The sequence below is a fragment of the Accipiter gentilis genome, chromosome 6 (genome assembly GCF_929443795.1).
Source record: "Accipiter gentilis chromosome 6, bAccGen1.1, whole genome shotgun sequence".
In the NCBI taxonomy this organism is placed as follows: domain Eukaryota; kingdom Metazoa; phylum Chordata; class Aves; order Accipitriformes; family Accipitridae; genus Astur; species Astur gentilis.
In genome coordinates, this window is record NC_064885.1 from 27002900 (window position 1) to 27030568 (window position 27669).

At 37.5% G+C, this 27669-nt stretch overlaps 1 protein-coding gene across 1 annotated transcript; it reads left to right on the plus strand.

Moving 5' to 3' along the window:
- Positions 1–56: 56 nt before the first annotated feature.
- ATP1B3 (ATPase Na+/K+ transporting subunit beta 3) lies at positions 57–26640 on the plus strand. Its single transcript, XM_049802493.1, has 7 exons — positions 57–356; positions 8850–8978; positions 13590–13697; positions 15231–15418; positions 16161–16211; positions 22024–22110; positions 25502–26640. The coding sequence occupies exons 1-7, from the start codon at positions 248–250 to the stop codon at positions 25670–25672; spliced, it is 843 nt and encodes a 280-aa protein (XP_049658450.1). The 5' UTR covers positions 57–247; the 3' UTR covers positions 25673–26640.
- The last annotated feature ends 1029 nt before the right edge of the window (positions 26641–27669 follow it).

Consider the following 27669-nt stretch of genomic DNA (forward strand, 5'->3'; position numbering starts at 1 on the left):
TCCGCCAGGGGGCAGGCGCGCGGCGGGCCAGGATTGGCTGGCGAGGGCGGAACGATGTCGCGGCGAGTCCCGCCTCGCCGCGGAGGTGGGGAGGGAAGGTCCCTGCGTGACTGGTCGGCCGCCCGCTCTCCCGCCGGGCGCCGCGGCGGCAGTTACTTAGCGGTGGGGAGCGGGCGCTCGCTGCGGCTTTCTTTGCCTGGGAGGCTCTGCCGCCGGGGTGCGCGACGCAGCCGCTCCTCGCCTCGCCATGTCCAAGGAAGCGAAGAAGCCCTTCCGCCAGAGCATGGCCGAGTGGCGGCAGTTCGTCTACAACCCCAACAGCGGCGAGTTCCTGGGGCGCACGGCTAAGAGCTGGGGTAAGGGCTGCCGCGGGCGGGGGCGGGGGGCGAGCCGCCACGGGCCGCCGGCGGAGACGCGGGGCGGCGGGGGACGAGGGCGAGCGCGGGGCGGGGGGGGGGCAGCGGGACAGCCCCCCGCGGTGATGGGGGGGGGGGGGGGGCGCGGAGCGGGATGCGGGGGCCGCGGCGGCCAGGTGAGGCGGCCCGCCCGCCAGGCCGCGGCGCACGCGCCCCGGTAACCGTTACAACCGCCGCCGCCGCCCGCCGGTCTAAGAATAGCTCCGGCCGTGACAGCGGGGGAGGGGAGGGGAGGCGGGGGCGCCTCCCGGAGCAGGTGGGGGTCGGGGGAGGAAGAGGAGTTTCTGGGAGCGCGTCCCGAGCTGACTCACCCTCCCGCCTCAGTACGCAAATGCAGCAAATTGGGCCCGCAGGCTCCTCCTCCGCCTGATCCACCGCCGGGGGGGGCGGGCAGTGGAGGGACTCTGGGGGCCGCTTCGGTGCGGCTGTGACGGGCTTCCGCCGCCGAGGTGCGGGGACGGCTCCCGCCCCGCGCTTATCTTTCCCCGTTGATAGCAGCCTGCGTGCATATCAATGCAGCCGCTCTTCTCCATCCGTTCCTTACCGCACCCCCCCCCCCCCCCCCCCCGCCCCCCAGCATCGCAGGAAATCGAGAATGAATGAGCGCGAATTGCCTTTGTACTTCTAGAGTGTAGCTGCGGATCAGAGAAGGAAAGCAAAAAAAAAAACCAACCAAAAAAACCCCCAAAACTCCAAGAAGTTTATGAGTCCCCTTTCTAGATAGTCCGCAAAAGAATGATCGTTGTGTGTCATTGTGCTAAATTTTTTCCAAGATAGAGCTTCTGGGCCTTTTTATTTTCCTGAAATGAAGGTTCTCCAGTAAAGCTTGTGAAGGCAGTGTTTGTTTTCCTGTTTTCAGGTAGTCTTCCTATTGCTTTCCTCTGAGCTGGAAAGCATGTTACCATAATCTTGTTGCTTCCAATAAAAATATTTGGATTTTCTGAGTATGTTTTCTCATATTAAACCATTGTATAAATGCTTAATATTAGGATGTTTCTTCAGTCCTCATGGGACATATTTACTGACTTCAGAAAATGCTGCGTCTCCTCCCAAAACTTGGATGTAGTCGGGATACTTAATAGTTGTGCTTACAAAACCAACAAGAATCTCAGCGTGGCATAAAGGACCAGGCCAGTACATCCTTGGCCTTGACACAATCTCAATGAATACTAATGTTGAAATAGTGAGGAGGAGCCTTGAGCAGACTATGCATGGGGTGTGCTTTCTTTGCAGTGCCAATGTCTCCTGTCTATCAAGAGAGGGCCCTAGCTCCGATGTGAGTTCTCCTCCATTCAGATGGAAATAAGAGCTTGCGAGCTACTCTGCCAGTTGAATAGCAAAGGAGAGGAAATTTCCACTATGCTGTTGTCTAGTGATCTTTCTGTACAGGCAGGTTCCTCAAGTGCGTGGGCTGGAGGAATGGGTGTATGGATTGCAGAAGTCTGTCATGAATCTGACGAGCACAAAGACTGTGGGCACATTAGAAATAGCCTGTAACTTTTTTAAAAGAAGTCAAGTTGAAACAACTTTCGCTTTCTTAAGTGGTTTAGGTGATTGGTATGTCCTTAATGCTGTGTAACTTTTGCTTAGCCTGGACATTAAAAGATGACTAGTCAGTAGCACTGTAAATTGTTGGTGTATTTTTTTGTCAAAATTTATTTGTCCTGGCATTTTGTGATTAACACGTTGTACTTATTTAATTATTATATATTAAGTAAATTATAGTCTTTGACTGGTTTTGGGGGCGACATGTGGCTTTCTGTTTGGTTTTAGTTTTTTTAATTGCAGAACACTAATTTAATGGCTCTGTCGACACAGAAGAACATGCAGGGTTTGGTGTCACTTCTGCCCTTGCTGTGCTGATGTGAGCTTGGACTAGTCTTACTATTGTTCCTTTTCTGTTGCTGGTCTCCTGTCTGAAAGGCGGGGAGGTAGGAGAAGAAAGCTCTGATTGCCAGTCTGCTCGGCTTTGGTGTCTCCAGGGGCAGCATGATAAGAATTCAGTTGGCTCCGGTTCTTCCATGCATATTTCTCTTGTCTCAAGACAGCTTCCTCACAGAAATGAGACAGAAGCAGTAGAGAAACTGTTAAATAATTATTTACAGTATGTGCGTGTTTTGCCCTAGTCTTGAGACAGTTCTCGGGGCTTATGTAAATTCTAATTGCAAGGCAGTGATTCTCTGTGACTTGAGTGCTGTGGCATTAGAGTACACATCTTCATCTGCCATTTCTATGCCAGGATTTGTGAAAAGATCAAACACAAGTAGCTCTTAGATTCATTTGTCACGTAACAGAGTTATGTTGCCTTTTAGAGTTTGGTAAAGAGTTGCCTTTTACAGTTTGGTAAAAACACTGTTCTAAGTCTTCTCTTGCTGTAAAAAATGAGAGATTTTTACTTTACTTTTTGTGGACTTGAGGTATAATTCAATTTGAATTTTTCACAAATCGGTATCCAAATCTAACCCACCCCCCTTATATTTTTTCGTTATCTGGCATAATCATTTGTTGTATTAAAGAGAGAGAAAATACTGGAAAAAACTGTTGATGAGTTAAGTTGGTGGTGTTCTCAGCAAGAAGACATAAGGGGCACTAATACTCCTCACAGAGGTGATAGGAAGAAGGGTCAGTCCTGGGGTTCTACACAGGGTTTAATCAGGTAGGGCAAAGAAAGGAGAACTTGCAAGACTGCCATGTGGGGCCTTCCTGTAAGTAAAAAGAAGATTAGCATCTGGCTCTGCCTGTAATGGCAAGGTGCTGTGCCTATATTTGCCTATAATTTAGCAAGAACAGAGTGAGATCATCGTGAAAGTATTGTAATGCAGTGCTCACTAAACACTCAAATGTGTGCATAATCATACAATATAGACAGTAAACTCTTTTTACACAGGGTTACAGAAAAAGAATTTTTGTCAAAAAAGACAATAGAGTCTAGCAGTACTTCATTTACGGTCACATTAGATGTCATGCCAAGCCTATTTAAGCCTTTCTGTAGCTAGTTATGTCAGGGTGTTCAAGGTAGAGGTGGGGATTTCTTAAAGTACATAGAAATTTGGACCTACTGAATATTATTTTAAATACTTATTTGTATCCTTCAGTGCAGAAATAAGTGCTTGAAATTAAAAAAAAAAAAAAAAACAAACAAAAAAACCCAAAACCCACAAAAAATCCCACCAACAAAACCCAACACCTTATTTTTAGGAAGGCTTTTCACCATGTCAATGGATATACAGTCTTCTCGGTCACCATAACAAAAGATCCAGTTTTGCTTCTGTTTAGTCTTCACTGAGTTCTTGCTTGTGCATACAGTGCTGTCAAAGTTTTAACTGCTTTTCTCACTTGATTATTCTGTGTTCTTTATCAGCGTTTTGAGCAGGATTTTGTTGTGATTTAGCTTTCTTCACAGGTAGTGTAATATTAAACATTCTGGCATCACTGTCTGCCATTGCAGTAGAAGCACTTCCACGTCCAAGTTGTGAATTGGAGAGACACACACTGCTCTTTTTTTGTATTGTGGCAGATGGACAGTTAATGTAAAAACCCTGCACAGCCAGGAATATGACTGCAGTCAAAAATCTTACTAAACTTTTCCATGATACTGCCTACCGTAAGAAATGAATATTTGAGAAATCAGTAGAGTATTTTATTTTCCGTGACACAGATCACTCTGAAGGCATGCCTTCTCTTGTTGCAGGTATCAGTAAGCTCTGGTGGTACAGGAGGGTATTTTGGGGGGTTTGGGCTTTTTTTGTGTTGTAGATGGTTAATCATGACATTAAGTGTTGGCTTTTGTCATTCTTTGCAAGTGTTGCATGTGACAATTTTTATTGTCTCCTGAAGTGTTTAGCCATGTTATATGTGGAGCCCTGGCTTACTGTGAAATAAATAGTAGTAACACAGGACCAAGGTTTTATTTCTTCCTGACGTCTTCCTTCCCTCTTTCTTCCTCTCCTTCCCCAAAATTTGGAAAACAGTAATTCTTAAGTGTTTAGGGAATAATGTTGAAACATGATTAGTGCTTATCTAGTATGTATAGTTATGTTACTTTAAGGCAAAGAAATCCATCTGCAGGTGGACCAAAAATCCTTCTTGATGTTGCTGGCATTGGTGGTGGTCACTACTAACATTACTTTGGTATTTAAATCCCACTTGTTAAAGATACTGAAGAATGATCATGCAGGTGATAGGATCAATGCAGCATGGAATCCAACAAACCATAAAGATAGCATTTCGTTTTCATTGTTGCAGATGATGTTGAGTAAATGCTTCCATGTCTGTTGTGAGGGTGTTTATATTGATACCTCTATATATCTACTGATGTATTACATATAGGTAGATCTGCCAATCTGATTTATGCCAGATTGACATGCTTTTAAATCACTTCTGCCATGTAAAGTTTGGAAAGCTTGTATTCATCATGGTAACGATGGTCAGGTACATGATATTTTGCATTCACCAGAGTCAGAAATTTTGGTTTCGATCACGGAGAAGTGTTTTGATCCCTGCAAATGAACTCCCAATTAATGATGGCACCGACATGTTGGTTCAGAAATAGTAGGTTTCCAGATTTGACTGTGGCTTATCCATGTGGTTAGGATATGAAAGGGTTTTGGTACTGTGATGCCCTGCAAAAAAGAAAAACAAAACAAAACAAAAAAAACGACTAGGTAAATTGTAATGCAGAATTTTGGTTTTGATAGTTTTCCTTGTGGGATAGTTTTAGTGTCAAAGACTGAGAGACTCGAAGGGTTTGGTGTAGCAAGATGTTCTGCAACATTTGAATTGAGTTTCATTTTAGATGTGGTAGCTGTATTTTCCTTGGAGTAAATGTGGAGGATAGCTTTCCACTGTTACTTGGGTACATCTTGTTTCCTGACAAGAAATCCAGTGTTATGTGAAATTATTTTGGCAGAGCTTCCTGACAGGTTATGGCTTGTTCACTGTGATTAGCTTAGGATAATTAATACTAATAGGCTCACAAAGAGCAGCTTACTCAGTTTTGGGCTGTTGGAAGTTGCAGAGGGGTTTTTTGTTGTTTGTTTTTTCCCTCTTTTTAATGTGGCAAGTAGCATAAATGGGGCAGCTTAGTCTAATGGTTGGTGTTCTGCAGTGCATTTACAGGCTATAGTAAAATAAAGATTAAAAATAATCTCTGTGTGCGTGCATGCATGCGCACTTTGCTGGACTGGGGAGGTTAGTGGAGTTTCAGGGCTGTGAATAGAAAGTCTTTCTAGCCTTGTTACTGCTGCAGCCCTGGTGGATGTGATGTTGCTGGGAGGGACAAGGACGCCGTAAGCAACTGTTCACACTGCAGTCTCCATTGTGGAGTCGACTGCTGGGTTTTAGACGTTGGGGTCCCTCTTGTTCTCCCCACTGTTAGCACTCCCTCTGTGGGCCTGAGGACTCCCCGGGGACTGCCTACACTAGCAGTTCTGCCCTGCTGCAGATCTTGGCAGGGGAGGGGGACCCCAGCAGCCCCCGTCCCTGCTGGAGTGGAGAGGCTGTGTAAGTGGGTAGGCACCACTGGCTCGACTGAGGGAGCAAAGGAAGAGAGCTGCAGCAGGCTTGGATCAGCTTTTCAGGGTGCTTCAAAATGAGGCCCAAGGCCAGTATTGCAGATGTTACAGTAGTATTGGCCCAAAGCAGTACTAAGTGCTGTGTCTGCTTAGAAGTACACCACCATGGTGCTGTTATGCCCATCAGTAATAAACAAGTGGGCAGGGATTTTTTTGTTTTTGTTTTTTATCTGGTGAAGTTATGTGTCATCTTTTGGAAATTAAAATACAAATGTATTCTGAAACAGCTCAATGAAAAAAGATTTCCCTGACTTTCTTGCTTTTATGTTAATTGCCACAGAAGGTGCTTGTCTTGTCTTAAATGTCAAACTTTTTTTCTGTTCCATTGGAACTGATTGATGAATGTCTTGCTCACTTGATGGAAAATGTACTTTTTAGACAGCTTGACGAATGTGTATTCAATAATTGTTTAAATTGTAGGGATCAAAATGAGAGCTGACCAAAGGTTTTGTAGGGAATTTTTTTTGTTTGGTTGGTTTTGTGATACCCAAAATACATTGGGTATTAATCAGAAGTTCATTGTTCTGTTTTGGATCCAGTTAAAGTAATTGTAAGCTAATAGGTAAAGCAAATTGCTGGTGTGCCAAATACAGATGCAACTTCCGTAATGGCTTTTGTTGATTAGGATTTCTGCTACTTGTTTTTATGTGCTCTTTTCAGCTTCTAAATAGCCTTAGAAACAGTTCATAATACATATCTAGCTGTCTTGTTCATTATAGAGTAAGCCTGTCCACATACTTTGCTACTTAATGTCTAATCACTGCGTTGTATCTTAATCTCAGTGGTTCCCAAATGTATTTTAAAGAGCTGATCACTTTCAGATTATTGGAGATTGGTAACTTTCTCAACATATGAAATTGAAAACTAAACCCAAACCAAAATCCAGTAACATTTAGCTGGTTGCTGCAGAGAACTTATGTTATGGTAAAGATAATTTGGGAACCACCTCATTATTTTAATATATGTACACTGAATTCTTTTAGGAGAAGTAATACGGGTACTTGCAGCTTTAGCGGTCATGGTTTACTGGGGGCTGTAGTACACTAGAAAATATTTCAGTGCAAAATGTTCAGTTTCTGGGACAGGAGCCAGGGGTTAGGCTTCCTTCTGTCATCTTCCAGTGGACAGTACACACCACTGGGGTACAGTCATTTTTGCTTTTGCTTTTTCCTTTTCTATGGAAGGGTAAAAAATACTGCACTTGATTCTCTCATATAATCAAGTGTTTGTCGTAGAATGTTGCATAATGGTTTCGATGTGCTTTTCTTGACCTGAGTTATATCTCTTTGGCTTCCTGATAGTGTGACTATTTTATAAAAATTGAATTTCCATCATTGTTCGGTTATGTTTTTGAATTAGAAAGCTTTTGAATGTGGGTCTCTGTGCAAGCATCTGAATTCCTCAATATTTGTGTAGCTCTCATTCTTTTTGACAATGTTTATGCATGTGTCCTTTAGTCTCAAGTGTTCAGTCTTAAAACAGAATCACACACTCTTTTTTTTTAGGTTAGTATTGTATACTTGATTAATAAAACAATTTCTGTTGAATCTTAAATGTTTTTTAGTAAGTCTTCCATCCATATAGTATATATGCCTCATCTTCAGTTGGGAACTGTCTCCAGGTAAACGTAAATTTTAAAAGGTAATCTAATAGTAATCAATCATCAGTATATACTCTCAGGAAGTGTAGCAACAGGTCTATCAGCATCAAAAACCAAACAGTGCAAGAATACAAAACCTTGTTTGAAACTTATTTACTAAAACAATTGAGCTGTCCCAAACGTTGAAAGGCTTTTGAATGAGGGCTATGCATCATAACTCTGAAAAAAAGGTGATCTGAGTCCATATCATCTCTAAAGTAAGATTTTAACGTTGGCCTGTCTGTTACCAACAGCAAACAACGGATCTGTGTATCTAGAGTGCATGCATAATAAAAAATGGGGGTGGGGTGGAAGAACAAGGGAAAAAATAAACACACTTCATCACAGCAAGTTTTCAAGCTGTTTTCCTAAGTAGTGTTCTCACTTAGCGATTTGTTGCAGCTAAGTGATGGAGAGGTACAGCATTGTAATAGGCTGTTTCCTTGAGGCTGTTTCTTCGAGGCTGTTTCATCAAGTTTTGAGTTCTTCTTTAAGCAACTGTCAAGTTGAAGCTAGAAACGTGTGTAATTGGTGAATTCCAGGAACATTGCTGGGTCCCCGAGGTAGATTGGTAAAGCAGGTGGATGTGTTAGGCAAAGACTTGTGGTAAGTCTGAATAGAAGGCTTGGTTTGTTTTCCAAAATATGCAGCAGGAAGCATTTTCACCTTGAGTAGTCTCTTGTAACAGCACGTACGTGTGAATGAATTCTCTGTGTGGAGGTCTCTCAAATATCAACTATGTTATTAAAGCACCAATCGCTCCCTACCTGTTCTGGATCCAGTGTAATAATTTTATCTTTTCACTCAGTTCTTTCGTCCTTCCTGTGATCCCTTTCTTTCCAGATACAAAACTGTATTTCCCTTAAACAAGTGAAACTATTTTTTTTTAAATGGACTGTTTAGTCATCTTTGCCAGCTTTCCTTATGTAGCCCAAAGAGTGGTTTTTAGTGCTTCTCTCCTAAAAATAGAGATGCCAAAATGTCCTATAAATTTGAAGAGCCAGAAAGTATGAAGAAAATGTTTTTGCAGGCAGTATTGTGCACTGTGCAATACATATGTATGCTAGAGGCATATTGATTTATAACTACAATTAGGAATGGCAAGGGATTAGGGGAGAACAAAAAACCAAACATCTTATTGCTTATTTTCCATTTTGATTTTCAAAATAGGTAGTGGAATTAGCTGAAACTAAAATAGTAATTTTAGCTTTTTCTTTACAGGTTTGATCTTACTATTCTATCTGGTATTTTACGGCTTCCTAGCAGCACTCTTCACATTCACAATGTGGGTTATGCTTCAAACACTGAGCAGTGATATTCCAAAATATCGTGACCGGATTTCTAGTCCAGGTAACAGTGTATTTATTTTTTCATAAACCTCTGTCTGATTTAACAGTATGTTTCATTTGAGAGTTTGTTTGAAGTATGAACTGTCTGTGGGAAACTGTGGTTGTTATTGAAGTACTTACAGGTTTCAAAGGTAAAACTTGGTGTGAGGCAAGTTATATATGTTTATAGCATAAATTCAGTCAGTAGCTTTTTGTATGTATGTGCTAACTTTTGCTGTTTTTTCTCCAAGTTCTTTTCAGTTGAATTTGTCATGTATGTAGACTGCAATTTTACCTGCACATCCACACAATGTGGTGTTGTAGAAGTGGGATTATCTTTTAATCAGATTGCTTTAAAGATACTATAAAACAGTTCTCTCAGATCAGATGGAAGGCTGCCTGTGATTAGTAGTTGATACTTGGGAGAAAGTACAGGAAGGCTGTACTGTGGAGGTGATCTGCTCAAGAATGTGTAAGGACTATGATACGAAGGCATTTCCAGAGTGTTCATTATAGTATTAGATAGCTTTCAACTGACATGGAATATCTTTGGATTCCAGGGGTTATTGACCTATTACGTAAGTATTCACTGAAGAGACAGTGTCCTGTTTTATGAAAAAGCTAAGTCCATGTAACTTGTAGCTGCCACTAAAAGTGGTGTCCTGCTTCCTGGATATATTGCTTCCTTTGTGTAGATGCCCATCCACTCCTATGGTTGGCTGGTTCAAGGAGCTATATGTGACAGAACTGCCGTCCTGCACAAATAAAAATTAATAATAAGGGGTTTTTTTTGTTTTGTTTTTTAAAATTTTTTCCTTCTTTTTTTTTACTTTTAAAATTTTATTTTAAAGGTTGGTTTAAATATTTCACAAAAATCTGTCATTATAGGCTCTATTTCGGTGTATCTCCATATTGGAAAAAAATAAAGGATTTTCACTCTGAAAAATTTAAAAGATGCTTTTGCATACTTTAACTACACCAAAGAGATTAGTGTTTTCTAGTTACTGCTTCTGGAGAATGTCTAAGTATTTGATTTGTATGTGCAACTTAAATGATTGGGCCACCTGAAAATTTGATAAGATATCTCAAATTTTATAATAACTTGGCTTAGGGACCCAATTAGTGTTTAAAACACAGCAAAACTAAATGACTGTGCAATATTAATATTTTGGTGGAAGTTAGACTTTTTAAAAAAAATATTTTTTCCTTTTTTTGAACTCTAAATTCTTAAAATTAACCGGCATCTTGCAGCTGCATCAACACTTAAGATGGTATAGTAATTTTTGTGTGAGCAAGTTGCAGTTGGGCCAACATGATAAATGTCTCTGGATTCTGAGCAGAATTTGTTTTGATGTACTGTTCAGGCCTTCTTTAACAAGTGTCCTTCTCTTATAAGGGATTCTTGAGGATTTGTGCTGGGTTTTTTCAAGCTAAGAATGGGTGAAAGGCTGGAAGAAATAATAATAATACCTGCTTAGTTTTAAAAAAAAGAAAAAAAAAAAGAAGGTGGCTTAGTTGACCATTTCTCCCCATTTCCTTTGTGGTAGTCAGAACCTTGGTAGTGGATGGAGCTATGGGTAGCTGTAACTTAATACTAGACTTGAGTGACATTTTTTCTCTTGTGCCTCTCGCAGTTCAGGATATTAATTTTCCTTTGTTTTGAAATAAGTCATACGGGATGTTTGTTTAAAAAAGTATGCCACAATTAGTTTTTAATTGAAGAGTTCCTATAACATTTCTGAATTAAATTTTTTTTATTAACAATGTCTTTAATTATTCATACATGAAAGTTAATAGAATTGCTCATTTCTGTTTGAATGTTTTTCTTTAACTCTGTCATTTTTCACTTGCAGTGAAACATGTCATGTTCCTGGCTGTAAAACTTTAAATTATAAAAAAAACTCTACACACAAAACCTGGATGGCGTAGGTCAAAGGTTTTACTCTTGCGTTACACATACTTGGAAATCTCACAGTTGATTTATTTTATAATTGATATTTGACTTGCATTGTACACTGGGTTATAATAGTATCGATCAAATCCAGATGATTCAAAAACCTTTTTTTTTTAAATCCCTCTTGGAATTGTAGGATAATGTAATCTCTGTTACAATCCTAGATATGATCCTATGTTGAAGCTGCTAATTCTGTTCCTCTGAAAGAGCCCAAATCCTGCATCTCTCACAGTCTATGCATCAGTCCTTCAGATAGCTTTTTCTGTAGAATTTATACCATAGTCTCTAGGAAGACTGTGATCCACTGGAATTGGAGCAGTCCCTTCCTCTTAGGATGTTTTTGAAGTTCCCCTGAAGCAATAAATCTCTTCAAATTATTGTTTCATTCATTGATGACTAGTTTAGGTTATCATATTCACTTTGAAAACCAGCATCTTAAGTCCTTCACTTACAGTATAATTCTATATATAATAACAATCTCTTCTACCCCCAAAACCCCTTAGTGTGTAAAACCGCTTCAGTGATTTTTCAGCCCTGTTACTAATTGGCTTGTATTTTGTTGAATCCTAGTTCAGTGTGGAGGCCAGAAGATGACTGTAATGGTGCAAAGTAATTTGCAGTCAAAAATGGTATTTGTAGTTTTATATGGACTGTCAGTCATTAAGGCATTTAGTTGTGGCTTGCCTGGAAATAATTTAACTGCTGCTAATGCAGAAAGAAGGATTTATGATTTATTGGAAATCCTACAAAAAAGGTAGAGTAAAAAAGCATTACATTTTATCTGGGTTTTTTAGAATCTAAAAGATGTTTGTCTGTGATAAATTTCTGGTATATACCTTTATTTTTTCCCATTTTAAAGTATTTATAATAATTTCTACCTTCCGGTGAGAAGCTTGGTCATTTCTATAGGTGAATCCTTAATAGACCTGGACTGCTTGATTGCACTGTCTATATGCTTTCCAAAAGCTTACTGTGATTGATTAACTACAGTAACGTATTAAGAATCCAACATTAAGACAACTTATCCGACTTTATCTTCCCACTGTAGTCTTACCTTCTTAAATGTTTTTTTTGTATAAAGAAGGCATGACTTCATTTTTATTTTTTAATTTTGGGAGATGAGTTTTGTTTTCTGCCTTAAATTTTATTCATTTGGGAATTTAGTTTTAATTGTTTTTGCCAGAGGGTAGGAAACTACATGGCATCCTAAGTTGATACAATTAGTTGGCACTATGATTGCAACTTCTTCCCTTATGCCAAATTTGATGTTGATCAAACCATTTTAATATTCTAACTTAGAAGAAAACTAGTCTGATAAAAAATAGGCTGAGGGTCTGTTGATGGTTTGTTTTTTTCTTTTGTGAAATGGCAATGTCAGTTTTCAGCTATACTTGAAGAGACAGATGCATGGACACTCATCTATTAATCACAACTGCAGGGTTTTTATCCGGTCTAATTATTTATATTAAATAAGAGTTGCCTTAAGGTAGTGTGAATAAAGCAGTCAATCATACACCCTTTTTTGAACAGATTTAATCTCTCCTGCAATGTCTGGTGGTGTAGTGCTATTTTGTCTGCTGCTGAAACTGTGATGAATAATAGTAGCGTTAGGTATCTGTGTTAGTGATAACTCGTGATGGTACAGGGCTGTGTGTCTCAGCAGTGTGCCTTTTGCTTTCACCTGCTACAAAAAAATCCCTAAGGTTTAACTCTGTACCTTTCTTTGCCCATATTCTGTGAAGAAGGACAGTTTGCCTCTATCAAGGGCCCAAACTCCATGTCAGTGCCTGCCTTTTTCATCCTTCAACACAAAGCTGGACTTCAGCATTCGGTAATCTGTGTGCTTGTTTCTCCTGCTGGTCCTGGCTCCCTGGCTGTAGGTTGTTCCTGTTCCAGTACCCTCAGCCAGCAGCTGAATGAAGCCAGCTATGGACCCCACTGCACTGCAGCAGCCGGGGGATCCCTGACTGCTGCAGTGCCCGGTGCTAGCAGCCTGGGAGGCAGCTCAAGAGCATTTGTAGATACCACAGCCCTTTCAAATGACAGGCGTGCAGGGGTTTAAAGTGTCTTGTATTCTCTACGAGACAGATGACATCTGAACTTCCTGTTTGAGGAGAAGGAGGAAAAGACTAACTAACTTGGCTTGTCTGTTTTGATTGAGAAATCTTTCAAGCCATCTTTTATGCTTTATAAAGTTTTTAAAAATACTTTGTTTCTTGTGGGTTTCTATGAGATTAATGCAATCATAGATTCGCTCTCTATTGCCTGAAGCTTTGAAGCATAGCTTTAACTAGAGGTTTTCTGGGTGTGATTTGGGGTATTTTTTTCAATTATTTTTTAAGTTTAATTTGCTGAATATGGGAAGTGGGAAGCGAATCAGTAAAATTCTTTGATTGAAAATGATTAAGTTGCTGATTTTGCTATTCCTAATCAGTTGGGTTTGGTTTGTGAATTGCAGTTATACATTGGATTGAATTTAAGTATTAATTCATGTAACCTTGATTTTGATGACTGACTTCAAGCACAAACTGCCTTCCAGTACTGTGGAATATAGGGGGAGCATTGATGTTTCTTTACAGATAGGTATTTTCCAGTTTATGGATGTGATTTTTGAGTAGGTTAGAGTGGTATAAGGAAGAGAAGTTGTTTGGTTCTTTACTTGCACTTTTTCTTTTTAAGGACTTATGATTTCACCAAAGCCAGACACCGCGTTGGAATTCTACTTTAACAAGAGTGACGCGCAGTCATACGCAGAATATGTTTCTACACTTAGAAAATTCCTTGAATGTAAGTTACTTACAACTGCCCAAGTAATTCCAGAGTCTTAATGCTGGGTACATTAGTTTCCTTTTTTGCTTGTAGTTGCCAATTGCTGATGCAAGTTCAGGCTTACTCTAGACATGTGTGTTATTAAAGTATATACTTTACAGAAAAAGGTAAGTAGCAATACCTGTATTGGACAGGGAGCCTGAGCATGAGGAATAGTGGAGTACATAATGGAGAGTTTTGGGTCCTACTTCAGTGTTTTGGTGACATGGTTGTTTAAACACTACAAGATGTAGAAATTACGTATGCCAAAAGAGTTCAGTGTATAAAATGACCTAGGTCATGTTTTTGGAGGCAAAGTTTATCAAGACTTAACTGATCAGTCTTTCATCTAAATGGCTCGGTAACTGAGTGAGAATCCTTTAGTCTTAAGAACTTGAGTGTTTGCCTGTTTAAAAAATAAGGTACACAAAGATTAAAGTAATTGCAATTTATTAATTTTCACCCTGATACACAGTATTTATGGGCAGAAATATTAAAACATTGAATTTAGAACATGGAGAAAAGGTAACACAGGACCAGACTGAAGGATGGCAAAATCACTAGTTTGTCATACATTATTTTATAAATGTGCCTGTATGTACACTTACTGTAGTAATACAGAAATCAGTTTAAAATATTAGTAAGTTTAACCCCTCAAAAGTTGTAAGTCAGAATTGAAGAGGTGCTGTAAAATCTCGCCTGTGTGCATGAGTTGCTTTGTTAGCTACACAAGCTATACTTGAATCTATCTGGATTTGTAGTTTTGCTGCCTACTATCAGCTGCTGTGAGTAGGCTTTTCTTTCAGAGCTCTACCAAGGGTTCCTGGGAGGAATGCTGCATTTCATGATTACCTGCCTCTCCTGCATTTCAGTGGGTTTTGGACTTTTGCATTGAGGATGAACTTTCCCTTTTTCCATTTTACTTTGTTATGCTTAGCTGGGGGTGGGGTGTAAGGGAGGGGAACAAAACCACAAAATGTGTTAAATGTGAATAGATAAGCATCTTTTGACAATGTGATCTGTGTAATTGTGAAACACAAGAAAGTGAGAAATAACTCGGGATGTTAGTATAACATCAGTTATACTACCTGATGCTAATGTAGAGGCAATTTAGTATTAGTCATTGAAATACTTTTAAGTTTTCCTGTGTGTTTATAAAAGAAACATGTGCAAAGGGAAAACTGGTTTAACAGGTAGAAACTTGATTGTTTATATTTTAACACATTATTAGTTTAGGTACAGAAATTAATGAACTTGTGGTTATTGATACGATTCGAAAAGCAGGACAGCATTTTTTCTTTTGTAATGCTCAAGTACAGTGCCACTTCTTGATACACTTTGAAAAAATGTTTGTTAAGATGGATGTAAGAGACATAGTGCTCTGAAAATAGTCCTTTGAGAAAACTCCTAGACAAGTAACAACTATAAATTAGATGTTTATGTAGGCTTCTGCATTTTTTGGCTACTTGTATGCTTTACACCATTGATTTACAAGCTATTTCTGTTTCATAGCATATGATGACTCAAAGCAATCCCAAAACATAAACTGTACACCAGGAAGGATTTTTGATCAGAATGATGTTGCTGTTAAAAAGGCCTGTCGCTTTAACCTCTCTGAGCTTGGACAGTGCTCTGGAAAGGAAGATAAGACCTTTGGCTATTCTAAAGGAACTCCCTGCGTGCTTGTGAAAATGAACAGAGTAAGTGCCTACTTATTTTTTAATTCTTAGTATAAGTGCTCCTAACTACCACTGTATGAAAAATGACTGTAGAAAAGGATGGAAATATGTGTCCAGTTTGCTTCTCAAGATACTTGCATTTCTGGAACAGTGTAATTTACTGAAATGTCTAGCAATTCATGTGTTTTAGAGAGTAAAACAATGTGTGCTTTTTGAGCATTCTAATACTTACAAGTATTGGCTTTGATTACTTGCATCAAAATATCTGAAAACCCTGTTTTAAGAAGTACAGTGCTCTTTGGTTTTGCTTACTGTTCTATGTAACAGATTGTAAACCACTGTGCAGGTAAAGTGTGTTTTACTGCATGTCTGAGTTCTAGAAATGTAATTCGAATGTAATGTATTCTGTAACTCCTGAACTATGTGAGGTGATGAAAACTTCACTGGGTGAATAAGTATTTGACTTTTCTGTATGCTATACATTACTTGAACTGCTGACTGGTTTGAGCCATTAATGTTGCATGCTGAATGTAAAATAAAAAAATCGTCCTTTCTGTGGCCACTGTAACTATTTGAGCTTTAACTTAACAATGCTTTAAATCTTAGTCCTAGTCTAAAATTGTGCTTCATCTAAAAATGCCACTAGATGGATTTGCTCCCTGTATGAACTCTGTCATATTAGGTGGGAGAAAAGTTCAAATTCAGTCTGTAAAACTGGAAAGGGGAAGAAAGTCTATAAATATTTTAACTTTCTCTCCATTAGATAATTGGATTAAAGCCTGAAGGAGAACCACGTATACAGTGTACATCTAAGGTCAGTTCTGAATGTAAGAAATAAGTGTGCAGTTAATTTTCCTTGTGATTAGAATGAAAAGTGAAGTAATATGCTGTGTCAGAACATGTATTTCACACTCCTCCTTTCTCATTAGACTTTGTACTTTTTTTTTCTCATTTTCATCTTACTGTATGTCTAGTTTAGTTTTAGTGGCTTTAATTTCTTCAGTGTATTTATAAAAATACTTTTTTGTTATTGTTGTTCTTTCATCTTTAGATGTGTTTGAGCTACCTGACTTGCTTTAGAGTCAAGGAAAATGCAGACATGTTATTTGTGGTCACATTTATTTATTTATTGTGAGTTGTGTTTTGTTTTCCCATTTCATAACCTATATTTTTATTTTTTCTCCATGCTGCAAGTGCACCTAAGACAATTTTTTAAATGATGGGTAAGACACAGTGTGGAAACTAATTTTACTGTTCAAGTAAAAGTTGCCTTCAAATCAAGTATAAACTACTTATAATAATGGCTAATCTATGCATATTTGTTGTGTTCCAGTGGATTTACACAGAATGTTATATGGCAACTACAGTGATTACTTTGACTTCTGCATATTTTTCCTAGACTGCTTGGGAGGGGGGGGGGGGGGGCGGGGCAGTGAAAGCCTTTGTAAGTTAGTAGCTTGAGTAAGGGATGCAGTCATGGCTTTTAGCTTGAGGTAACTGATTAAAATGTAGGCTGGGAAATTTCAGCAGTTAATGAGACAAATACTGTCAGTGTTCCTGCCTTCATCCTAGGTACCTGTGGTAGGCATAAATTTTAATACTTGATTTTTGTGGAGTCTTTGAAAGTTTTGGTCTCCCTACGACAGTCTGTTGAAAGTGAAGGTGATTCCTTCTATTATTTGAGACTGATTTCTTTGTGTCTGTTCTTAAAAAATGTTGTTTTCTTGGAGGAATTATTTATGCTTTAGAATAAAGCAATTAAGTTCCTTCTTTTACTAGTACTCTTTCTTCTTTGACTTCTCTAGTTTATAATTTTTTCATAATATAGTATCCCATACTGGACAGAAGTTTTCCTCTAGCTGAGGTATTGTTAATGACAGAATTTTTCACTCTGTCGTCACAATGGAAATAATAATATCTCTTGAGATGAATTTGCCATTTGTAATACACTGAGTCTTTATTCTAATCATTTTACTATTTAGATCTTTCTTTTGGTTATTTCCCAGTCTGTATTTGTAGATGTGATTTCTTGAAGTTCAGAGCTTTGAATTTCATGTTGCTATTTTTGCGCCCCCTGTGTAATTTTTCTTGATAATTTTAATGGGATTGAGTTCTCTGAAGTGTTTTGAGCTACTTGTGGCTTGGTACCATCAATGAATGAACTTTCTTTTACATCTCACAAGTCCTCACTGAAAATACTGAATAAGGTCCAGGACAATCATCTCCATTTCCACCTGATATGCTTTGTGATGTGTTGAGAACTAATGTTCAAGTGATTCATAAAATACTGATGGTAATCCTATTTTATGATGATTGTATTTCTTCACCTTTCTTACATGGATGCTCTGTGAGACAGTGGTAAAAGCTATACTAAGCAAATCACAGACAATGGTTTTTCTTATCCTCTTAGCTGATTTCACTAGCAAAAGAATGTTTGGTAACAACTTGGTTGATCGTGGTGGGTTTTTGTGCTATTTTTTTACCCTTTGAGATACTTACAAATAAACTGTATGTTACGGTATTTTCTTGCATCCTCTTTTATTTAAGTACAAAGTACTGCTTTTTACTGTATCCGGTTAGAAGTTCTCTGATCTACACAAGTGTAGTGTTTTTAAATTTTGAGATTATTAATCTTATTAGTTCTTTAGTGACTTCCAGAGAAAATATTTGGCAGGCTTTGCCACTTTGAATGCATCTATTTTATCTTTAATTAGCCTATTCTCGCCCTAGCTTATCATGATTTACCAGCTTAGGAAAGCTTAAGTATTGGTACAACTCATCCTTCTCTGTGGGCAACAAAGCAGCAGCAACAAAGCAGCAGCATCAACAACTTTCATTTTCTCCTTTTGTCTATGCTTCATTTTTACAGAACTTCTTTCTGTTATGCCCCTTGCTTATTGAAACTCTTAAAGGATTATGCTGTTCTTTACATCAGCTTATGAGGCCTTATTTCCAATTCCATTTTTAGTTCTTTGACTCTTTAGGATATGAATGCTGTGTAATGGTCTCTTTCTCTTCTGTAGTGGATAAGGTGAATGCTTACCTGGAAATAATGTCTTGTGGGTCTTCTGGATCTTGTTCATGCAAGGATGTGAATTGTGACCCTCTGGTGTGCACACTGGAAACATGGAGAAGGATAGCCAATAGGCTTTTGTGCATTTTGCAGACAAATTTATAATTGCATTGTGTCTGCCACTATATTTGAATGTTCCCACAAATACTGGCTCATAACAGAAGTTGGAGTGTGGTCATTTGTACTTCTGTATTGCTTCTCTTATTCAGAGTGTTTACCTAGTCTTTAAGTAATTGATGTGTTCTGTTGCAGTGTTTTGGGTTTTTGGTTGTTGGTTTGTTGTTTGTTTTTTTTGTTTTTTTTTTTTCTTCTGTGTTGCTGTCAGCAAATGTGGATTAAAAGAATTCAGAATGTACTGCAAAGTGTAATCCAGGTGACACATGTTCCTGAAAATAAACCCTGCACTACATATTAGCTTCATAGAACATGTAAGCATATTTGTGCAGTTCATAGCAGAAATGCAACTTACTAGTAATTTTAAATTTTACATCAGAAATCTTTAACACCTGAGTGACAAAGATAGATTTTTGCTTAAAAGGTGGTTTTACTGGGCAGAGCAGAAATCCTACTACCATGTTCTCTTCATTATAGAGCAGGCTTTTTTTTTTTTTAAATATGTAGGTGTGCTGTTTACCAATTTTCTTTCCCCTTCATCTGTGTTTTTAAATATTTCTTCTTTATAGTTATACATAAATTCAGAGCAATTTGGAGAAGTGTCTGCCTGGACTTAACACAATCTGACTTTTAAATGGAATTTTTAAAAGTTGTTTTTTTTTTTAACGAAGAGGGCAAGTTTCTGAAATACAAAATAATAGCTTCCGTCTGTGCATCCTGCCAGTCTTTGCCACCTGAAATGTCTTTTTTTTTTTTTTCACTTGGAAATGTATATTTTTCAAGCATTCTCCTGTGAGGCGATTCTTCTTTCTTCTCCCTGCACTTTTCCTATGGGATTTTTTTAAAATAGAAAAATTTTAGATAAACCTGTGATTTCAGAGTCAGCACACTTGATAGTTGGGGATGCTCCCCCCTCTGGCCCCACGCAGTGATAGCTGTCATCACTATAATTTCTGTAGACTAGGGAAATGAGTATTTGCCGTGTCAGACTACAGCTGGTTGTTCTTTCTGCACGCTGGAGGAACTGAGCTGTTGTAGTCTTGAGGATCTCCACAAAGAAGCCAAAAAAGGATTGTGTTTCCAAGAAGTTTGAAGATCAGCATTTTAGGTCTTTACTTAGGGGCTGGAGGTGCACAATTTCATGTGTACTGCTTGCAGCAGTATTCTTTTGAGTGAAAACTATCTTTACTGAAAACTGGTAGATTTGATGTGTGATTTTTTTTTTTTTTTTTTTTTTTAACTACAGAAAACTAGCCTTAATTCCAAAATATATAGATTTCTGCTGTTTAGTCTCAATCTTGACTTTGTACTCAGTATTGCTTTCTAGTTTACAAGAATGAAGAATGGCTGTATGAATGACACTACGTGCCTTGCTATTGTTGACATACTCAGCATCTGAGTTACCTTGCTTTTTGTGACAGAAATCTTAGATGTTTTACAGTTTCTAATGGATACTGCTCTTTGTCTTGTGCAATGATACCATTTCTTCTTCTCAAATGATTACAGACCAGTAATGTACAGTTCTTGTACATTATTTTAACATCCGCAAAATTATTCTTTCTAAGACACAGTCTTAATAAAGACCCAGTAAGTGAGGTGGAAGCCTATCTGTCCAGCTAAGTGGTCTGATTTTTAGATTTGCTGACTGCCTGCAACTCTTTGTGGAAATTGTAAATGGTAAGCAGAAAAAGTGACACTCACTAATGGACTGACTTTTTGAAGCTCTTCAGCAAATGCAGCTTGTTTAGCTGTTGTGTTTGGTTTTTTTAAATTGTGTAGGGTTATTGATTAGTATTAATAAATTATTAAAGAAAACCTCAAACTCCACAGCAGTTGCATGAGACAGGCAGTTGCATGTCCCAGAACCTCTCTGCTATTGCACTGATAGCCTAATGCATATATATTTATGACTGCATGCATGTGTTGTGTTTAGCTGCTCCAGAAAGCTCTACTCCTATAAATCTTTCTTATGTTATTCTGTATTCTGATTTTTTTAACTGTTATTTCAGAACTATATTTGAAAAGTGAGTATTTTCAGCTGCATGAGCTTTAAATAAAACAAAGAATAAGGGTGAAAAGCAACATGTTTCTACTTAGTAATTATATTTGCTAGCTCAAGGTCCAAAATACTTAATAAACATATATTGAAGAATTGCAGTAATTTAGACTGCAGAGGAACAAGAATGAGGCCATATCCTACACAACATATTGTATGTTCTTTTGAGGAGGTGAGGAGAAGGTATTCTTGAGCTGTGGTCTATTCTTCACTATTTTTTGATGTTTGTGTTCCTTTTTTGCTTAGGTCTATTACTGCAGTTGTCTTCTGAACTTGGTAGTGTTATCTTTTTAAAATTGCAGCTGTATATGGTAGTATAGAAAAAACAATGAAAGTTACTAATGCTCTTTGAACTTGTGAATTACCCTGAAAAAGCAGTGATGTTCTGAAGATACATTTAGCATTTTGGGGGTGGTTGTTTTAGTGGCATTTCCATTTATCATGGTAATATGTTTACCTTATTATAGAAAGTCACATTAGATGTGGACATTTCCTAGTGGTTTGAACTTGTGGTAGTTTGACATCCTGCCAGGATACACAATCCTGAGGAATGTTGTATATGGGGAGATGTGTCTGTGTATTGCTATACTGATAGCCTGTGTCTGGGACAGCTCAATCATATATACATATTTTGTATATCTTACAGATTGGGTGACTCAGAAATTAGGCAGCAACTTTGGAGGTAGCTGCTTCTTATTACAAGATATGGGATTATAGGGGGAAGTCTAGCGATAAGGCATGCATATGTATATTGTTCCTCAAAGGTGGTAATGACACACAGAAACTCTAGTAACATCACCATTTTAAACTTGGGTTTCCTTTAGGTAGCCTGTATTCCAAGGCTAGCTGAACAAATGTTAGGAATATTACACCATTGCAGGGAGGGGGCTATAGTTCTTCGTGAAGGGTTGTATCGTTCCAAATTTGAGAGGCTTAAAAACCTGGCTTTAAACAGAAATTAATCTTTAACTGAAATACAGATGTACTCTTGCTTTACCAAAACATCTTGCTGATACTTGGGATTTTAGCTTATATATGGGGTTTTTTTGGTTGTTGTTGAATTATTCATTGCAATGAATATCCTCTCCCCCCCCTCCCCCCGCCCCTTTTCTTTGACTCATAAGGGAAACATGAAGGCAAGCTGTCTTGACTTGATTACTAATTTAAATACTGCTGTTAATAATCCTTACTGTAGCAGATGTGTGCAGCATGTAACTGTTTGCCAAAAATAAATCTATTTTGGAAGTTATTATAAGAGTTTGTAGCTCAGTTGCCTTTTTTTAGGGGTCTTGCACTTTATCATTGGGTTATAATTATAATTTTGTATTCATTTTTATGGAAGCAGGTGTTAACTTCTAATTTTTTTGCTATCTCAAATCACAGGAAGAAGGCATGGTTCAGGTAAATTATTTTCCTCCTGAAGGCTTGATTGACTTAATGTACTTTCCATACTATGGGAAAAGCTTGCATGTAAGTATACCTTAATGATGGTCTTAATTTTGTAAATGTTTTGTTTCTGTTTACATTTACAATTACTAATATTGATTCTGCAAGTTTGAACTTTGTAATGAGGTACTCATAAGACATATTATGTATGTAGGAATTTCGAAGTGCTTGATGAGATCAGAGATACGCTTTAGCAGACATAAGCAAATAAACTGGGCATTGTCCTAATGAAGAAGAGGTTGTATGCTAGCAGTATTAAGGGCATCTGCTGCTTTTTGGGCACTAACACCTTTTGGAATCTTTTTAAATGCAGGGAAAGGCAGGAAAAGTAAACTGGTTCTTTGGATTACAGTACAGTTTCTAACAGTTAATCCTTGGGGTTTATGTATAGTATATTAAGTTTACAATTCATTATGCTATTGTTGGTTATATTTCTTTGTGGCTCTGCAGTCATGTTTTCTATTTACTCTGTTTTATGAAGAAGCACTTCAAGGTAGCAGATAGATTTATTTTTTTAATTATTAATATTTTACGATTTTTTTTAATTTAAATTTTCTTATCTTCATTTTTCTTTGCTTGTGCCATGTATCCTCATTGTATTCTGACATAAATTTTATTTATCGAATTGAAGAATACTTAGGTTTTAAAAAACCCCAGACCTCACTACTTTATGGACACAGAATACATAGAGTTAAAACTCCAATTTATTTTCAAACTTGAATTTAGTTATTTTTTTCTTTTCTTGCATCGATTTGTGATAACTACATACAGAAAATCTGTACCTTCTATCAAGTATAAAATTATATTGCCTCTTACTGGCCAACTTATTTAGTCTAATAAACATCTTCACTGTTCCCCATTGGAGATAAAAGGGCTTTTTAAACATAAATCTGTTAGATCCATAGTATACCACAGTGGTGGTTTGTAATTTCCCCAAAGTGATTTTTGTACTCAATTATTCCTTTATCAGTTATTTTTCCAGTGTACTTACTTGCAGCAGTTCACATAACCTTTGTTTATCCTCACATGGCTTTTAGTAATGAGGAAGGAGTTTGTTTTTCTTCAATATTTACCTTCATGTTACTTATGGGTAGTTCCGTGTTTTCAATTTTGTTGCCAGACTTTTTGAATTGGTAAACCATCCATTTTCTTAGACATACAAGATTAGGGAAAGACTGTCAACCTGTGCTTCCAACAGGCACAGTCAGTGCATACTCTATCCACTTCTTGTAATGAAAGAATAGGGAAAGAGAGCACTGCTTCCCTAACACAGTAGACCTTGACATGTCAGGAGGTAGTTGGTACCAAAGATGGGATGAAGAACTTTCCTGACAAAATTCCTGTCTGGCTGCTATACTGGTGGAAAAGGAAAGATTATGAAAGGAGAGTAATGAAGTCAGGCAAAACTCAATGCTATTCCTTGCTTGATTTACGGGATTAAGAAAAAGCTTTACTTTTTTTTAATAAATGTAATTTTTGTTTGGTTTTTTTTGGGGGGGGAGGGAGGTTGTGTTGTTTCAATATCCTTTCATGTTGACGTTGTCATGTGGGATAAGGGCTATGGTTTGAGGGATTCTTGCTTATGTGAGGCTCAATTCTCATAACATTAGTAAATCATGAAAAGGAAGAGGCAGTAAGAAGAGTTGTGAGAGATTGAGGTATTTGACTAGATCTCAGGAGACTGGATTGATTTCTTGGCTATAAAACAGCATTTAAATATTATATCAGTGTGGAATTGTTGAATTACTTTATTCTGTAAGGGAGGTAAGAGCATTCAACTAATCTTGCTGTTCTTGTGCTAAGGTAGGAACCATAAAAGTGCTAATGTCTACAGTTCCATGGTCCAGAATGTCTACTTGCCTTTTGCTGCTCAGCACAATGAGCCCAACTCCATGACCTTGGGCAACATTGCCTTTTTTAGATGATGTGTAGTGCTTAATGAGGATGCTGATTCTTTTCCTTCCTCCTGCCAAATTTTATATTGAGTAAAAGTCCATTCTGTGTCTTCAAAGCATCATAGAAGTTTGTGTAAATATTTTGAAAAAATTTGCCAATGAGAAGACTTCTCTGAGGAAAGATGGGAATTTTATTTCTGTTTTTTAGAAAACTCAGTACCTCAAGTGTGGTATCACCCTTATAACTGGAGAATTTTGAGGGTGCTTTGCCTAGCTGCATTTCCCCCTCCCAGTTTGAAGTCTGTAGGAGCACAGGAAAATTTCTTATCTACTGAAATCACCATCCAAGGAAAGCGGTTATTTCAATCTACTTCTTACTACTACTTCACATTAAAGATTTTAGCACATCAGCTTCCATGCCATTATTCTTTGTAAATGAGACTTTGAGTATTCTGTAGTGCTTTCTTTGGTAGAGAAGTAGGGGAGATTAGCCTAAAAATAACAGAAATGTATTAAGGAGTTTAACTTAATGAGGAAAAAGAAAATCTAATGCAAAATTTATTCAATTAAAATTTAAGGCTTATATTTGTATAATACTGCAGTGTCATATACAGTCCACTGGCTTACATGAATTTTTGCCAAGGAAATAAATAATTTTGCTTAATCAGTAGTCAGCAGTATTGCCCTAAAAATACATTTATATTTTTTATGGAAATACTTTATGAATAGTGGATGAAATACTGCTTTAACAGTGTATAATAAATAAGCCCTTATTTAATTCATAGGCACTTTACAAGAGAATTCAAGTTGTCCTAATTGAATTGGACTTGAGAAATAATATTGGGCTGAAAAAAAAAAATTAATTTTGCATTCATTCTCAAATTTTAATTTTTATTATAGGGAATGGAGTCAAGAATTGTAATTGTTCCACCAAATATGATTGACCAGGATACTGTCAGAATGTTCAGGGAAAGGTTTCTGTGTAAAGCTATCAATCAGATAACACATTTTAGAATGGATTGTTGCTGAACAAGTAAATGGAATAGAGTGGAAGAGAAGCTAATTTAGTAGTATTTGTTGAATTGTGCTTTCGGCAAAAAACACTTAAAACCGTGCTAGAAAAGTTATGTTCTATAGCAGATTAAAAAAAACCCCAAAACTCAAAACCAGCAGAAGAGACAATGGACTAGATAGGAAGGAAGACTATAATTTCAGAGACTGTTTAGAGGCGTCTAGAAAAATTGGACCCAATATAATAGAAAGGGGTAAAGTCATATGCCTCTTGAAGATACTGTCTGTGACTTAAATTATGTTGAATGTATTAGTTAAGAAATAGTATGAAGAATGGATACCTGACTATCTAACTTGGAAAAAAAAGCCTTACCTGAGTCAAATTGGGGTTTGAAAAGTTGGGTTCTTAATTAGCTTTTTTTCTTAACTGTTCTGATGGATTAAATGTTAATTTAAATGCTAACTTACTCTGGTATCTTAAATATTTTCCCCATCTTTCTGTTTACTAGGCTCACTATTTACAGCCTCTAGTGGCTGTTCAACTAGCAATTAACTCCAACAGTACCAAAGAAGAAATAGCAATTGAGTGTAAGATCCTGGGCTCACCTAATTTAAAAAATGAAGATGAACGTGACAAGTTTCTGGGACGAATTGCCTTCAAAGTTCAAATGACTGAATAGCTGGAGTAAAAAATTCTCCACAAAGTAAACATTGTGTTGTCTGTTTTGTATCAGCTGGACATGCCATTCTAGTATATGAGACCACCTTGGAGAATGTTAAGGTGGTTTACGGCATTCAGGGTAGCATATTAATATGCTTCCAAATCGTATGTTTAAAATCCCTCAAAATAAATGCCTATCCTGCTTCTGCCTGCCCCATTGGAACAGTGTACAGACTATAGTTATGTCATAGGGACCTGTAAATAGCTGTTTTCAAACACATAATAATGGTGACCTTTGTCCTGTTCTAAAACGTGGTTTTATCCCCCAAGTGAGTGTCTCAAGCTTAATGTGCTGTGCTATGTAAATATTGTATTGATTTAACACTGGTTTAACTGTCATATCTCAATGCTGACACAGTTATAGGGATAAATAATAAATGGTACCTGATTGACATAGTGATTTTTTTTGTAAGAGTAAACACCTCCAACCTAAATTGTGTGTATGGGTGTGGGTGGGTAGATGGATGGATGGCTGTGTGGAGATGCCTTAAATTGTAGACTGGGTGGCATGGGAGAACTGAAATGGATTTTAAGAGTTGGTATGGATTTCTGAAAGCAAGTGCTCAACTAGTACTTTCTTGTGCTTGTCACTGTGCAAGTATTGTGTACATGTAATACTTGGTATAGAGTTTGTTATTCTAGCTGAGGAATCTTTCTTCGTGTTGTTAATTGCTTGCAATATGTGGAGCACAAATAAAATCTATACAATATTTTAAAACTTTTTAGTTCAGAAATATCAATATACAGCAATTGTAATTGTTTAGGGTCCTGGTAACAGTTGTACAACAGAGCTGCTTGAAAGAAATGGCCTCACTATTGTGGGAATAGGGTTTCATTTTCCAATTAAAAAATTTCCTGAAGAACCTCTGTTTAACAAAAAAAAATTAAAAAAAGGATTGTCTTGATTAAACATTCCTGTTTAATTTATATACTCTGTTCCATTGCATCATTTTAACATGCTTCACGTCTTTGCTCTTTCATCTTGGATTTTCTGTGTATTTCCTCATCGTCCATCTAGACAATTGGTGGCATCAACTGCTTTGTAGAAATAGCCTATTGACTTGGAGTGGATTACTTGCAGTTTAACTTAAAATCCAGTTGCTAAAATGATTACAAATGGACTGGTTTATTTGTGGCTGGTTGTCACATTGAACCAAGTTGACCCATTATATTGGGTTATAACTTCTGCAGTTGTGCTGACATGGGGTTTATTATTACTCTTCACCAGGGTTTTTGTTTGTTTTGGTCTGGGTTTTTTTGAGCACATGGTCCACATTCTGATGTCTTCTCAATATTAAAGACCATAGCAAAATTAGCATTTATGTAAATACCTGTATGTTCTGCTAGTTAGGCCTAAATTTGTTACTTAACATGCTTTTATGCCTAATTCTTACAGTGGTTTTTAATATTTTATTTAAATAAGTTAAATGAATGGTTACTAAAATTCAAGATCCAGTCTTAATGCCCTGCTTTGAAGATGTTTGAGGCCAGTCTAAGCCACATTAGTGCAAAACTTTAACACCTGTGCAAGCTTACACTGGTGCACAGTTGGAGGAAGCTGCTCTTAATGGGACTTGAACAGTGTCTTGAACCTCATTAAAAATAGATTTATACTGATCTGATACCATTCAGCATGATTTTTGTTGTCTACAAAAGAAAAATTTTTGTTCCTACAATATGCAATGGGTACTTCTGTAATAATAGCATGCATTAATACTGAATAAGAATGTTCTTTCAAAATATTCCATTACCAGTGTTTTAAATCATGCACTTTTAGAGCTGGGATACCTGGGTTCTTGAAGATATGACTAATTGCTTCTCTGTATATTAATACTGCCTGAAAGTATTTTAGTAGTTGTGAGGGAACTTAAAGTGTAGATGTTGCATCTGAAAATGAAAAGGACTAGCTTCATGTAAAGAAATTTTCACATTTGTGTTCACTTAGGAATGGCAAGA